Genomic DNA, 16485 nt, shown 5'->3' with positions numbered 1-16485 from the left:
TTTTGAAAAAAAATAAAAATAAAATGATTCCCGCCTCATGAGAAAGTAATTTTTTCATATTTCTCATGGAAAAGACTTTCTCATGAAATGTGGGAATCATATTCCCATGGAAATACAACTTTCTCATCTCTTTTGACCACACTTTTTCCCTTTCTTTTTCCGCGAACCAAATGAGCCCTATAAATATTCTCACTAAATTTTAAACGGCAAAGCCAACTCACCATTTGAAAAATTTTGGTGCATAACCACAAGCACTATGGAATAACAAGCTAAATGGATATATAAGATTTGATGATTTCATTATGACGCATGAGGCCACCTGGCGATAGAACCATCCATATACATATGATCCTTCCCAAAATCTGCAATGGAGTGGAGCATTATGCATAGACCTCAGTTTTTTTAAAGAATGGGTCATTGCTTGGTACAATGGTAAAGACTGGAACTAACAAGTACAATAACATAGGTTCAAAATCTAAGGCTAAGCCTTTCTCTATTTTATCCTTCATAGAATCCCAAATTATCAAGAGCATAACTGGGTAATATAGTGTAGTTTTACATATTTTTCACTGAGTCATTGCTTGGTATAACACCAAAGGTTTAGACTGACAAGTACAAGAGCGCGGTTCAAGTCATAAGGTAGCTATTGTGTAAGAAAAAAGATTACTAAGAGCTTTTTTGGATAATCCAGCAGGGTTGGGATGAAATTCTTGCTACATTCTTGAATTGGGCCACTAATTTTAGCATGGCTCTATCAACCACATCAACTCTCAATCCAAATTCTATGGGAAAAAAAAAATCTTTATGAATGTTTTTTTCCTTTCTGCAGCCCAGCATACCTAGAGGGTGGATTGTGGTTGGGTTTGGGCTGGCCTTAGAAGCATTAAGTTGGATGGGCCACCAAGTTTGATTTCTATAGAATTTTCAGCTTAATCCTTTCAGAATCTCCAAACATACCCTAAAAGTTGGGTCTATCCCGGTTCACCCCTCCCAGTGAATTCAAATTGTCGGGAACGTAAAACCAATTAATGTGGCGTATGTGTGCATACAATTTCGAGGGCCACACCATCGAAAATACCGATTTAAATGGCTAGGCAATATAACAAAGAGCCATTTAGTCTCTGTGTCGAATAGATTACGGGCCTGCCCGTACATCTCAAACTGCTCTCAAATCAAGTATATCACAGCTACATATGAAAACACCATCCTACCTTCTCACAAACACTGTTACCTCTCCTGCACACTGCGGAGGGATGTCCCCAGGACCCACCGCAATGCAAAACGAAAGCTACTTGCTAGCTAGCCAGCAGCAGTAAAACAGCAACAACACATTCTACTGTAAGAATTTTAGAAGCACAATCCTCATGAACTCATCCCATCAACCTGCTTCTTCAAACTGGAAACCAGATTTCCACCTCCAGCATCCCAAATTCAACCAATAACAAGCTTATTATGCCTTAGGAACAATCCATTGTTAGAATATTTTCAAAATATAAGCTCCCACTGATTGCGTACTTTTGTTTTATAAAACGAATTAGACATATAGCCCATAATGGTACCATGGTTAAGCCCAATATGATGTGTAATCCTTTTGTTTTATGAACTTTGGTGCATCTTGGATGTATAGGATTAAGTCCTATCTATCGTAGTAATTTTGGTATGTAGGCCAAAAAATTCAATTAGGATTTGGAGCCCTTAATGGAAAGGCTTTCTTATGTTGCCCATTTACGTCTATCTTTTGTAAAAAACAAAAAAAAAAATCCAGCTGATTAAAGAATCGTATTGAATATACCATCCACACATATATTTTTCAAACTTGAATTAATGTTATGATGATTCTAGATTATAGCATGTTACCTGTTTGCTTTAAAAGAGGAGCAGACACCGAGAAATAGACGGTATGTGTCTGCACTTGCTTGGCTCCAGAAAGCTCGCGCAGTTGCGAGCAGATCGAGGCGGTCTAAAGAAGGTAGAAGGAATCACTCAAAGGCCCAACTGATGTCGTGCCTTATCTTGGCCTCCTCTTCGGGAGTGAAGTCACTCTCGATGCCGAAGTAGTCCCGGACGTCCTCGACGGCCATGTCTTTGATGGTGTCGGCCACGGCCTGGCAGCAGAGGTCGAGCAGCGGCTTGGTGCTGAGGAAGTTGGCCGCATTGATCAGCTCGAACAGCTCCTCCTTCTCCACCTTCACGAACTCCTTCTCCCACTCCGTCAGCTCCTTCGCCTCTCCCTCCGCCGCCCCATCAGCCTTTCGGCTGCCGTGCCGATTCCAGTACTCCACCACCTTCGCGAGCACCGAGCCGACGACGTTGGGGAGCGGCACGCTGCTCTCCGCGCACCCGTCCTCGATCATGTTCTTGATCATCTCCGACTGGATCGCCACGACCGACTCCACCTCGAATTCCTCGCCGTCGGAACTCTTGAGCACGACCGTCTTTGGGGCCTCCACCGCCGCGCTGGCGCTCGCTTCAGCAGCCATGATCGATGGGTTATGCAACTCAAACCTGAAATCAGGAAGGATGGGATAAAAGATCGATCTTGATAGTATCATTCTCGCAATTATGTCGAATAAAATTTGATGAATTCCAATCATTTATGAGATTCTAAGCCACATTAGGCTCACGAGCAGTCAAATTGGATCTGAAATCAGAAAAAACACTAATTGTTTTGGGAAGCTTAGGGTTTTGGAAAAGGAACAGGGGAAGAGGATTCCCATCAAGACAATCTTCTCAGGGTTTAAAGCCCGAGAAAGGAAAAAAAAAACTTGATTCGAATCCAAGAACTCCAAAGCGATTCCAGCGTTTCCAAACGATGAAAAAAATCGTAATCGAAGAGTAGATGGAACGCATCAAAGAAACGGAGATCAACGTCATCAAAAAAAAAAAAAAACTCCAAGAGTTTACGATTGATAGAATCCAATCATTTTTTTAAAATTTCAAGGAAAAAAGAGAAAAGAAATGGCAGGAAAAGAAGAAAAAAAAATGGAGACCGAGTTCCTACTCTGATGAAACGGAGAGGAAGAAGGACGAGAGACAAGTGAGGAAACGAAGGAGTGTTTAAAACGGAGGGGGCGCCGTGGTTGATCCTTAGAGGAGAAGGAATTGGGTCGGCGGGTCGGGTTTGCAGCTCGATCCGGTTCAGTCCGCCCCAAACCCAAATCCGTGTCCGTTTAAAAATTTGGACTCCTAATGAAATCCAGTTCCCTAATCCTTAAATTGGGAGGATATGGTGTGGTTCCTTAATCCGTAAGGAATTGTGTCAGCGGGTCGGGTTGTAGTTCGGTCCCCTTCAATCCGTCCCAAAAAGGATATGAATATTCTCATTCTCTATTTATTCTCGTTTGGTGGTAATATACGATGAATCAAAAATCTGGCAACCCAAACTTACTTTTTTTTATTAAATTAATCTAAAATTTAGATAGGAACCTGACCATTTAATTAAAAAATTAACTTAATCTAGCCTAAAAAAAATGAATCTAGTTAAATAGATTAAACGGTTTAGCACTGCTCCTATCCGATTCACCGAATTGAAGTATCGACCATGAGGTGGTCATTTTTTGCATCTTTTCAACCCTGTATTAGAAGAAAATAAATGAGGAGGCCATGAGAGTAGGAGCAAGGGTAGACTAACCCATCAAGCAATGCCCAGCGGAATGGCCAATGCTGTTGGATAGCAAAGAACAAAGATCGCCCATAGATCTGGATTTTATTATATTTATCCACCTGCAATGAAGTTGACGGATATTATGCCGTATAATGTAGTATAATCCATTGAAAGAGAAATGCTGTGGGTCTTATCGATCTTCGATTTTTCCACATACTCCTTTTTTTTATTTCATTAAAAATTGTTAAAGCTCTCTTGTATCTGTCTTCCACTTGTCTTATGTTTTTTATAGTGATCAACTGACCATTCTACTGTAGTAACTTGGGCCAGGCCGGAATGAGTGGGCCGAAAAAGCTCAAAAAGGGCACTGCCGCTCAAGCTTCAGACCTTAAGCCCAATTGGTCAGATACTTGCAAATTTACATGAGTTCATTTCATGAGAACACAAAATCCTAGAAGAGAAACAGCTGCATGTATAAAGTAAGAAGGCTCAAGAAAAAAAAAAGAGAAGAAAGATCCTTCACACATAGGGTTTTTAACTCCATTTAAATAACTGACATTGACTCAAATTGAATTGTAAATTAATCCAACTATTGACTCGACATTACAAGAGTTCTTTTGAAGTTTAACATATTTACTTCTGATTAGTGAAGCATTTAAAAACTGTTCCATTGATTTCAGTTTAGTGAGGTTTGGAAGTGCATTCAATAAATAAAATTTGGCTTCTCCATGATGATTAGATATGTCGGAAAAACTGTTCTCAGTTCCAGGACACAAAAAGTTGGTGAGTACATCGGAGTTCACATAGTCCGCAACAATGAGAATGTCGGAAAACATGTTGCCGACTAGCTTCATGGTGTTTGTTGTTCTTTCCTCAAATACCATATTACCAACATCCTTCTCAATCTTCACAAACCACACATGAACTAAGGCTTGTGAGCAGTGGATCAATGGCCATCAGGTAGGTGTAATTTTCTATAGATGTTAGAAGACAGGTTGTTTGTTAGGCTTGTTCAAATTGGTGAATTAGTGAGTCCTGAGATCCCTTAGAATTGAGCAAAGGGCATGCATGCATGCATGCGTGCATGTATGTATCTATTTGGGCTTTGTATATCCCTAACTCTCGAGAAACCTTGATAAACTGGGGATGCAAATGGGCCGGTCTATGGTGCCGGTTCGTAAAAATACTGGGCTGAACAACATAAAAGTTAGCCCAAGGGATGGCCCATTTGCACAACCCCCTAGATTCACTAGCTTGGTAAACTTGCAGCTCCACGTAGCTTATTCATGCTTGCCTAATATCAAGATCTTTGATAAAAGATGAACTTAAACTAGGAGCTTGAAGAAAAATTTTCATTTGTGCACAATAGGAGGCATAGAATAAATATGTGAAGATCCCTCTGCTTCAAGTAAATTCCTATTATCTTTACATCATGGCAATTCATTGCAACATGTACATAATAGCTAGGGTAGATAGAGTAGAGTATGGTATCTGTGTTGTGCTCGATATAGTAATATCGTCGGTGTAGTTAGATGTACGTTGTCTGTATAATACTAGCTATACCATAAAAGCAACATATAAATGTAAACCTAAATAACAAAATTTTTAAATAGACATGAGGAGAAGCTCAATAAAATTCAGAGACCTTATTGAACTGAAGCTTAAGCATTTCAGACCTTTCTGAAGCAGAGCCTAAACAATATCACTTAAGCCTGGCTCAAGCTCGACTTGAAAATTAATGATAGGTTTGTAGATTTTCTTTTTTCGGTGAACATAGATTCATAGATACTAGTTAAGATTCTTGAAAGGGAGGGAGACTTGACCAAGGTAAAAATCATGCAACAAGCTCCTGGGGAAGGTAATTAAAACAAGATACAGTAGGGACTAAATAAAACATAGCAACTAATTAAAACAACCCTGTGAATGGTCAGATTGCCATGGAAAAGGAAAGTAGCCTAAACTAGTTTTAGTGCTCTAATGATGAGTAAGTTGAAGCATGGATGTACGCGGTTTTCACTTCTTTTAAACATCCTGATCTAAAGGGTGTTTTCTATGATAGTGGCGTCTGCTATTTGTGGTACAGCCACCATCATTTTGGAAAGAGATGATAGTTGATGTTACATTCTTTTTTTTTCTTTTTTTTGGTAAAAATTAGGAGGGGGGACAGGCGAACTTCATCCACGTAGCAGCCTCCACTGGGCCCCCTTTTACCAAAGAATGTTCGATGTAGGCCCCAAATTTCCGCATACCCTTTCCAACCCATGGGCTTCCTCCACTAGGCTCATTATCCATATGTGAGTATGTCACCCAGCGCCACCTCAAGACCAACGAGCCAGTAATGCTCCCACCGGTAGCATCCACGCGTTTCAAACCTAGGCCACTCCGGTGGAAGCCAACGCGCTACCACCTTGGTGGCATGTTACATTCTAACCTTTCCAACTTATTGTGGGGGAGAGATCTGAAGACTTGATAAATGTGATCAAGAGCACCAATCCGACCTTAGCCATCCGATCTGTGAGGTATACATGGTTTACATGTCCCTCATTTCACATATGAGATACCCTAAAATAGAATAAAATCTAGTCAGTAAGAATGATCCTTGTTACACTTCCCTTTTTTAATTTTTATTTCCTTTGGATGACAAAGTATCGCTCTTGCTAATCGAATTTTAGCTCGTTCGGAAAGTAAGACTCGACATGCCATAAGGTCTCGTGGCAAAAAATATTTGTCTTGACCGGGGGCATGTTTGGTTGTCTGTAAGTGAGTTGGTGGGAACCCAATTAACCTTTTGAAAATAGTATTTGGCTCTTGTAACAGTCCTGCTAAAAAAATGGTTGACAACATTAATACTAAGCTATTGCAGCTAATAAAAAAAACATCCTAATCCAAGCACGGCAGTGAGGAAACTAGATGACTTCAAAAAAGCAGTGCAATAAACTCCTGAAGTGTTAAAGAATATAATGCCTATTTTTCAGCTTGAACAATTTCCAAAATGATCAATCATGTTTAAAAAATTGCCCTTTTACTTGTTCCCTACTTCTCGATATAATTCTCTGAATTTGCATTCTTCTTTCAACTTAGGGCCTATTTGGATATTTCTATAGGAGTGGCCTGTAAGAATTGGACTTGTTGGTCTATGTACATTGTATTTTCTAACAGCTTGTCTAAATCCAGCTCATATTCTAATCTTTGGGTTGCAGAAAAAAAAATCATAAATTTTTTTTCTATAGAATTTAAGTTGGATAGAGTTTGGTTAATATAGAGTCATGCTTAAATAGTCAAATAAACTCTTAAACAATTTTCTTACAGAGGAGGAGGAATGTGGACGGAAAAGCCAGCATAAAATTTGATAAACTTGTCAGAATTTTCTCTTTTTTTAATTTTCATTTAGAGAATTGCATCGAAAAATTAAATAAAATATCCTCTAATTTAGTTTCTTGCGTCTCCAACATATTTCAACGGGCCTAATTTTATGTATTACTTCGCATCCTCCATTTCCACAATATATTTTTCCCCACATCTGCTGCACAAGTTGTAATTATGCTTTTTTAAACTAAGAAAAATTTCTAATAATTTGTAATTTATCCATTCTCAACTAGTTCCTTAATAGATATCCACTACAATAATCATTAAGACAACAAACTTACATTTAAGACGTTAATATGATGCATTAATTTGAGACAAGAGATCAGAAAGGGGTCCTGGGGTCCTTTTCAGAGATGCATGTCAAAGAATAAGTCAAATAAGAAAAGAGAAATATTTTAGAAGAATTGATTGAAAAGTTGGCGACGGGCACCTGTCTTCTATTGAATCCATTCAGGAAGCGCGTGAATGTCAGCAAAATCCAAGACCTACCTTGCTGTAGCACCGAAGGCTAATGAAATAGAAAGGACAAAAAGCTCCACATCTATTTTTAATAGCACTAAAGTACCATAATTTGATTGGCCTTGGAGGCATGCGACCCTTTAACCACTTAAAAAGCTTATGGTCTTGGATGCTGTTGGACCTCTGGAGCATCACTTTGTACCTAGAAATTTATCCTCACTGAAAGAACCCACCTATCTGCCACTGGATGGGTGGCAGTGGTCCACTGCTCACTTGTCTAATGGCCTACTTGTCTGTGATTGTGATTGGCATCAGATTTATTTTTCATTAATGATAGAGGTTTTCCTGCCATAACAAGAGAGGCTTTCTTTAATGATACTTAGATATCTTTAGTGGAAGTGATTGATGAATATTATTGTATTATAGTCTTATCTAAGACTACCAAATGATGGAAAAATCTATCTGTCCACCCACTTTGTTGCTTCTTATTGATTGAAGGATCTGACAGATACTGGCACATTCAATGGGAGGGTGATTGATTAAGAACCGTGATGATATTAGAAAAGGATGGTAATGGCATGCATGAGATGGGAAGCAATATGTCGAAGTTATTTGGCCAAAAGAGAGGGATGGAAAAATAAAACAAAAAGGACCTCAATCCACCATCTTAAAATTGGGTAAGTACAATAGTTAATATTCTAAAAGATAAATAGTTATTATGATAACTCAGGATAGCTTTCAAAAGTCTCCATCACTTTCACTAATCTCCAATTTTGCCCATAGGAGGGTCCACCATGCAAGTTTGTACTCCATTATTCCTGATGCGAACCGTTACGGCATTAGGGTGGTTTGGCAACAAAGATATCTTGTACAGAGATAATGGTAAATGAGAATTATCACTCCTTATCAAGTGTTGTAAGATTATTTCCGCCTTTAGCAAAACTGGGACGGGTTTAGAGATTGTTGAAGAGCTATCTCTGTTTTCTATGTAGTTTTTTTTTTTTTTTTTTTGGACATAATAGCGCCTCATATTCAACAAGCAAGAGTGCACTCAGAAAAATCCAAAAAAAAAAAAACAGTCGACAAAGAGGAAGAGAAATGGCCTCGAGACTCTCTCGTAGAAACTCTTTCGAATGATACGCAGCATAGAAACTCTCCCATATGTAGCTTATTGCCTGCAAGCGTTTCTATCAAAGAAAAAAAGAACACTTCCATCGGTACAGTTTAAAAGAAAATATCAATTATTCTCAAATATATTTATTGTACTATATAATATCAATATGTTTGATTTGTTGTTTATTATAAGTAGAAGTTTTTTAAAAAACTTAATGTATTTATGTGTGAAGCATGTATGAGTATCCGTATTTTTCAATCCTGCATTTTGTCGCGGCTTTTTTTTTTGCCTCTACATCTCTATATCTAGACCACAGGGTAAAGTATTGTGCTTTTGCCCACCAAATATGGCAAAATTAGTTAGTATGTGGTCGTTGACCACAAAGTCAAAAGCTCAAATTCTTTTTTATCATTTATTGATTATATAGATAGATTTTTTTTCTAAAAGAAAATAAAAAGATCATGTACACCTCATATGCTATATTTTAGTATATATAGATGTTGCATCTTAAAAGAAAATAAGAGGACATGTACACCACATATGCTATATTCTAGGAGAAAGCAAAGAGTATATATATGCATGCAAATGCAAGCCGGGTGCGAAATTTGTCTCTCTTTTGGTGTCTAGGATATAAGTATCTAGTGTAGATGTTTTCTTGATGGCCAATAACATGCTGACAACAATGCCAAAAATAGAATAAGATTTTATCTATAATTTTTCTTTTAAAAAAAATAGTTTGAGACATGCTAGATCTACACCAGCACAAATTAAGCTCACCTATTTATATCATGAGCAACAAATTCCGCCCTCTAAAAATCAGCCCAGCAACTAATCCACAAGAGTTTAGCTTATTAGATTGGAAATGGTCTAATAAATTGTGCGTAATCAGTTTTTATAGGCACACTTTTATAGGCTTAGTCATTTTTATATTATTTCAAGCTCACTTATACGAGGATAAATAAGGAGATATTTCTATATTATGTTTTCCTTTCTTTTTATTAATAATTGAACTTTAAAGGCCAGATACAAAGGCCTGCAACCTAATTTGATAAGATGCTCGACATTAATCTCCAAGATTAAAGCCCAAATAAAGTTAATATTGTGTCCTTTGCAGTGTCTTCAAATGCCAAAATATCATTACTTATCTTAATTGAGACAAAAGATGAGGAAATTTTGGAGAGTATCAAGATCGTCTGAGTTACTGACTACTATGTGAAAATTGAGATGAATAAATCGACCAATCCAATGAAATCAAGATGAAACAACCATCTTCCATATTATTTTCAATATTTGTTTTAATCCAAAGAAACTTGGCTGAAATATTTATCTTATAGACACTAAGTATTCTACTTGCTTATCAAATTTTGCTTTAACATGCATTTCTATTAACTTCAATTTCACCTGATCAAATTTTTTGATAAACCAAAGAGATCGAAGACCCTACTTGTAAATTGTAATGTATAGATTCTTCTCTTTTTTGTGTATAAGATGAACTAGTAAGTTAGAATTGTGATTTGTTATTTGACTGCTATATGGGTCTTGTTGCTGGAAATTGGACCCGGGGGCGACCAGTGGCTGAGAAGGAGAAGCTCCGACGTGAGATGGCGGGCGGTGATCCGTCGGCGAGTGGTGTCCTCCGGGAGACCTGCAAAAAAGCCGGTAGCCGGAATTTTCGGCGCCGGCCCTCCGATGCTTAAGTCCGAGGGGGCAAGTATGTGGAGGGAGAGAGAATATATCCCAGAGTTTTAGAGTCCAGCCCCCTCTAAGGGTGAGGGGTTTTCCTTTTATAGAAGAGTACATGTGTACCTATGATGTGATGGGGCGAACGGGTTACCGTTGTAATTGAGCATGATCATATGAATTAATGTGCGATCGTATGAATCGATGCATTGCCGTGGGAGATCAGGCCGGAGCCAGAGAGTCGTCGTGGTTGATTGGACGTGGCTGAGTAGCTCAGTTATCTGCCGTAGAGGGCTTGAAGTCCGTAGATAGCTTTAATTGTTGAGTAAGCCGGAGATCAGCAGAGGCCATGCGCATTAATTGTGAGTGAGCCGGAGATCAGCAGAGGCCATGCGCATTAATTGCTGACAGCGGTAACAGGGCATGGTCCCCGGTCGAGCTGCAGAAGAATGTGACCGCAACAGGTGAATGGTGAGGCCGGGATTCCGAGGTCAGGAATGCTAAGGTCGGGTGCCCGGGTCGGACGTCTTGAAGTCGGGCGCCTGGTCGGGAGCTTTGATGTCGGGAGCCCTGAAGTCGGGCGCCTTCAGGTCGGGCGGCTCGTCGGGCGCCAAGTCGGGAGCTCTGATGTCGGAAGCCCTGAAGTCGGGTGCCTTCAGGTCGGGCGCCTTCAGGTCGGGCGGCTCTAGGTCGATCGGATGCCTCCAATCATATGTTGGCAATGTGCTTACGTGCAGCGGCCCGATTTATTTTCCCCCAACGGGTCTTTCTACCATTACCTTCTACTACGGCTGGTAAAGGAAACTACTTCTTTGGTCGTGCAATCTCAAGATGTCAAGATCAATCAAACTTTTGGAACCAGCCATGTCTGCATCGCTTGTTTAGTTTGACAGCGGCTTTTTGATGCTTTGCTTCTTTTGACTGAGTCCAAAAAAATAAAGAAAGGAATAAGAGAAAAGCCAAGAAAATTTTTGTGGAGGAATGAGACGTAGAAAAGTGGCAAGCATCATTCAATGATCCTTTTGTAATCAAAAATTCTTGTTGAGCTGCCAACCTTAAATATCCATTTCCACTCCAGAAAGAAAATATATTGCACTAAAAAGAATATATTACGAAAAACCTTAAGAAAGAACAATACAATAAATCTTCTCTTTCTTTGGCTCTTAAACAATTCTTAAAGATGGCTCAGGAGCATGCTCCTTGAAAATTATGTTTCCATTGTGAGGAGAAGGATAGCTCTCTTTAGAAAATAATTTTTTTAGATAATGGTCAATGATGCAATGCATGAGATCAAGATTAATGAGGGCAATCATGGCGCATATAAAACTACAAATACTTAGCCTTGTCTATATAATTTTATCAATTGCAAGCATGGCGAGTGAGCAAAGTCATAGCATTTTATCTATCATTAGGATATGACCTATGCCATTTAATAACCAATCAGCACACATTGCATGATTGATTAAGAGAAAATATAAATTATTGTAGAGATGAGACTAGAGGGCATATGGCTGCACGATTAGATTAACTCACGAGAAAATGTTTGAGATATATGTTACTTCACGTGTTATCTTAAGCTTATATAATCTACTCCCTGCACATTTCAACAAGCTACGTCTAGGAACAGCAACTCATGATACGTCCGATCAACCTAACCCACTTTAAGCAGATTTGGATTTAGATCCAAAATAGATCAACTTGCCTACACCCGTTTATTAAATATGTGAGGTTTAAATCTTTGACTTATTTAATCTATTTTGACCTGTTTAATAATTTGATCTGATCCTAATTTGACCTATTTAATTCTTTTAAATCTTATTTAACTAATTTAAAAGTTACGTAACTCATTTTTATCTTTTTAAGACGGATTTGCTTAATCTATTTAATTCATTAAAAATCTACTTAACCTATTTATTCTATTTAACTTATTTCGATCTATTTAGTAAACGAGTTATGCGAATCAGAATCAATTATATATTTAATAAATAAGTTAGATTTAGATTTAAATTTTAATCTATTTAATAAATATATCTAGTTTCAACCAATAAATTTTTGACTCGACCTATAATCCAATGGCGATACAATCGCCACCCATGACTACATCCTTCCTTTTATTCTTGATCTTTCACAAAATTAGGATTCAAGAATATCACAACTCCATGCAACATCAAACACTGACCAGCCAGCACACTCGTGTGCAACTTTTTTTTTAGGCCATGACAGTCATGATTGCTATTAAATTTTCCCCTCTTACCTTTCATGGTCTGCTGCAGGCCAGCTAATTATGGATTACCTGCATCCATCCCAAACTGTTGTACTGTTGCAATCAATCTTAAAGCATGCAGGAATGATATCTTTGGAATGCCCATAATAAAATTTCTCCGCACGTGCCTTAATCCAGCTTACTTTTATTAGCTTTTTGATGCGAGTACCATCCATCTCATTTGCTTCTTCTCATGCTCGTCACAAGCTGAGAACAGCCTTCTATATATCGCGATATATGATGTATTATTTTCCTATTTTTGAACACCAAAAGCATGGCAGTGACATTGCCGACGTTGGCTTATTCCAGGAGATTCTAGAAAAAATGCCGACACGATAAGATCGCGATAGAAACCGCCCGATGACAGCGACTTGGCGTGCGTCTCACTCCATCCCTCGCTTTTTTTAATTATTATTATTTTTTATATCTTCTTCACGGCTCTCATATGAGTACAGCCTATCATCTCACTAGCAAGAAGGCTACACAAAAGAAAGAAAACAAGCGGCTGTGATAGATTGGATAAGAAGGCCAAAGTAGAAAGGGAAAATTACTTTTTGATTCAAGATATATTAGTGATGGAAAGAAATAGGAAGATTTTCTAAATCCAACATATTCATAGAGGCCAATGGAGCCGCAGATTAAGTATCTGCTTATGTGGCGAGCCATTCGGATGGTACTCTATGGATCCGAGAGGAAGAATTGTATAGAGCATTTTGTGATGTTTTATTTTCAGATTTTATTACGTGTATCCATACTCGTGTGGTATGATGTGCCTGTTCTAATGCGAGAAGAAAAAAAAAAAAAAGGAAAAAAAGAAAGCTAGCTCTATCCCTCGCTTTCACTCACTTCCGACCGCGGCTTTTCTTTTCTTCTCTATCTCGTTATTTTTCGCTTTCATAGATTCGTATCGCGATATATCGGTTGCTAAAAACCAAACGGCTTTTTTCCTTTTTTTTTTTTTTTATAACGCCTAACTGACGGTTTGACCGAGACTTTTCTCTGTTCACTAGTATTCCTTTTTTATTGTTATTATTTTATGGACAGAAAAGCCCCTCTGCTGGGTATGAACAGGTCATAGACAAGGAGAAGCCGGTTTTTTTTTTTGCAGGTTTGGAAGACGTCGCCATCAATTTAAGGCACAGGCCATGGGACCGGAAGGTCATTTTCGTCACACTATTAAAGTTTTGGTAATATCATGGATTTTTTTTTCTCTTGCTATTGTATCTTATTTTATTAGCTTAATGTGAAAAAAATAAAGGATGGAGAAGAAAACTAACTCTCACTCTCTTTCATTTTTGAATTATATGTCTACATGCAAAACCCTGTACTAAGAAAGTTCTCTCTTTTTTTTTTAAGGAAAAGGGAGGTAGAGAGCACCACCCGGAACATAGAAAAGAAGAAAGTAAAAGCACTAAGTTAGTCCTTTTGTGCATGCATGCTATGAGTCATGATCTGTTGTTCTCTCTTCATCAGATGCTCCAGCTGCTAGCTGTTTGATGATCTGCTTGTTTATTTAAAATGTATAGACTAAGCTGCTACTCCAATTTGATAATTTGCATTAATGTTTAGCTTTTTACTTGGCGTACGTTGTTGGACTCTTCCAATGGTTTCCTTTTCTTTTTCTTTTTTCTAGCAGTGATCGAGCAAGAATGTCAAAGAATTGGGCTAACATAATTTGTTGAAAAACTATGTTTACAAAGAATTAAGTTTGGACTTATAGTTCTCCAAAAGTTTAATCAAACACATGGTTTGAACCCTACAACAAACTAGATAGAGGAGACCAAAGTTGGACTAACTTCATCAGAAGGCAACAGACAATTCCTTGGCAGTTGTGCTTGTCAATGGGGACCAGAAATTTCAAACGGAGGCAATTAAAAGGAACCTGTAGGTCTCTGGCCCAAACAAAATCCGCCAGAGACACAGCAGCCATCTATCCTTTATGATAATCTCGTTTATGTAGTATCTAGTTCGCTAGTTTTATCAGACATTTCATCAAATTAACCTCTTGTCCTCTTTTTTTTAATCTCCTTTTCTCGCTCGCCTACGGTCAAGGCTTCTTTGTAAAAAGCCTTTTGGTCTCATTGGTCTTCACTTCGATTGCTTTTCTTCAATTAGTCCAAAAGGAAAGCAATTTAAGTCTGCCTTCAGATAGCAATCAAAGTAGATAAGCAAGAAGACTGGTCCTAGTCTCCTAGATCAGGGCTCCGATTCCGAAACCCATTGGATGGTTTTGGCTGCTTTGTCAGCTCATCTCGTTGGACTTCTTCGTTTTGCTCCGACGTACAGAATCTATTGGCAAGTGTGGTATTTGACATGTTTTGGGTCCGTCGAAGGTATTAATTTCAAACTATAATGTCGAGTAACTGTACATATATATATATATATATATATATATATATATATATATATATATATATATATATATATATATATATGTGAATTTTTTTGGGAGGACTCATCACTTCGAGAACTGGTTTAGATTACAATATATTGCAACCACAATCGTCTCCTAAATTTGGAGAATGCAGTTATAAAAGATTCAAAATCTAAAAATTAAGATTAGTAAGGCCAATTTGAGAAGGAACTAGTGCAAATGTGTGTGTGTGTGTTTGTTTGTGATTAATAGTCAGTGCTAGAATTCTAGTGCACGATTTCATCCCATCATTTGTTATATATTATATATGGCGACCAAAATGGTTCCTTTTCTGAATGTCCACTTTCCTCGAATCTCATGTGATCTCTTTCCTGGCGTTTTAAAACTTATATTTAATAGCAATAGCAATCCAAGTTAGGCAGACTGGTCGGAGGGTCAAAAATCATACCACTGATGCGGTTCTCTCCCAACCTCCTGCTTTCCCACTTTCTTTCTTTTGTTTTGCTTGAGAATGACGACCATGCCCGTCCAATGGAGCTTCTCCATGTTTCAGTGAATTTTTTACTTATGTGGGGGGTCTTTAAAGGCCCAAAGATTTCGACTCTAGGTTCATTGCCTTCCTTTGAAACATCTTGTTTAGCATGATCGATGTGGTGTAATTTCAAAGAACTACATAAACTATCTCATTATTACATTTTTTTTCAATAAAAAGTATGCTATATTCTGACAACATACGGCCTAAGGTTTTAGGCAAAGTATGGACATTATTGACGCCATAAGCTCTTTAGAAATAATCAATCATTATCTTCGTCTATGATAGAAATAATGGCTAGCTATTAAATATTGATTACCATTTCTTCCTACATTACATGAAAATGATTGTAGAATAAAAATAATGATTTAATGATTGAGTTTGTTATATTATTTAATAAAAATAACTATTGAACTAGTAGATAGATTTAAAATTTTTCATATGCATGTATTTAAATGCTTGCATGCTTGTGTATATATACATATATAATTGTGTAAAGGTGCGTGTTTATGTTTGACGGTACAAACATGTTTGACAATGCAATGCACATGAGAGAAGGCATGGATGGTAGTGATTGATATAATGAAAATATTAGGCAAGAAAAGAGATGGGAAGAGAGGTGAAGAATGGCCATCCCACATCCGTGCATATCAAAGGAATATCAATTGCAATTTTTGTCTTTGCTAAGAAGTCTTGCACACCGATATGTCTATGAGACGGTGAAATTTATTTAAAAAATTTAAATTATCTAGCTACCTTTATATAAGTATATATAAATGCAATAACTATTAGAATAGAAAACAATTTAATAATAATAAATAGTTATTACTAAAAAGTTATTTATATACGCGTGAATGCATTTTAATATTTATATCTAAGATAGGGTTAAAGTATAATCATGCATGTATCGCGAGCTCCTAGCTCAAAATGTAAATTAAGCCTCTCTCAATATCATGCCTCGAATCAAATTGAAAAAAAAAAAATCGTACGTACGGGACATTCAAATATTAAAACTCTATGAAACAAGGAGAGGCCTTTCAGTCTATATAATAGATGTTACAACGTTATAACACAATTACTCTAGACTTGGCAG

The 16485-nt window shown here is 37.6% G+C and overlaps 1 protein-coding gene across 1 annotated transcript; it reads right to left on the bottom strand.

Moving 5' to 3' along the window:
• Positions 1–1766: 1766 nt before the first annotated feature.
• Positions 1767–3089, bottom strand: LOC103706470 (SKP1-like protein 4). The gene is made up of 2 exons (XM_008790574.3): positions 3002–3089; positions 1767–2505 (listed from the first exon to the last, which is right to left on the bottom strand). The coding sequence occupies exon 2, from the start codon at positions 2478–2480 to the stop codon at positions 1980–1982; it is 501 nt and encodes a 166-aa protein (XP_008788796.2). The 5' UTR covers positions 2481–2505; positions 3002–3089; the 3' UTR covers positions 1767–1979.
• Between the last annotated feature and the right edge of the window lie 13396 nt (positions 3090–16485).

This window comes from Phoenix dactylifera, chromosome 2 (assembly GCF_009389715.1).
Source record: "Phoenix dactylifera cultivar Barhee BC4 chromosome 2, palm_55x_up_171113_PBpolish2nd_filt_p, whole genome shotgun sequence".
Classification (NCBI taxonomy): domain Eukaryota; kingdom Viridiplantae; phylum Streptophyta; class Magnoliopsida; order Arecales; family Arecaceae; genus Phoenix; species Phoenix dactylifera.
The sequence above is the reverse complement of the archived record's forward strand: the minus strand, read 5'-3'. Positions and strand labels throughout refer to the sequence as shown.

Excerpts from the sequence above, each read along its gene's own strand:
- LOC103706470 (XM_008790574.3), bottom strand. The coding sequence starts at position 2,480 with ATGGCTGCTGAAGCGAGCGCCAGCGCGGCGGTGGAGGCCCCAAAGACG.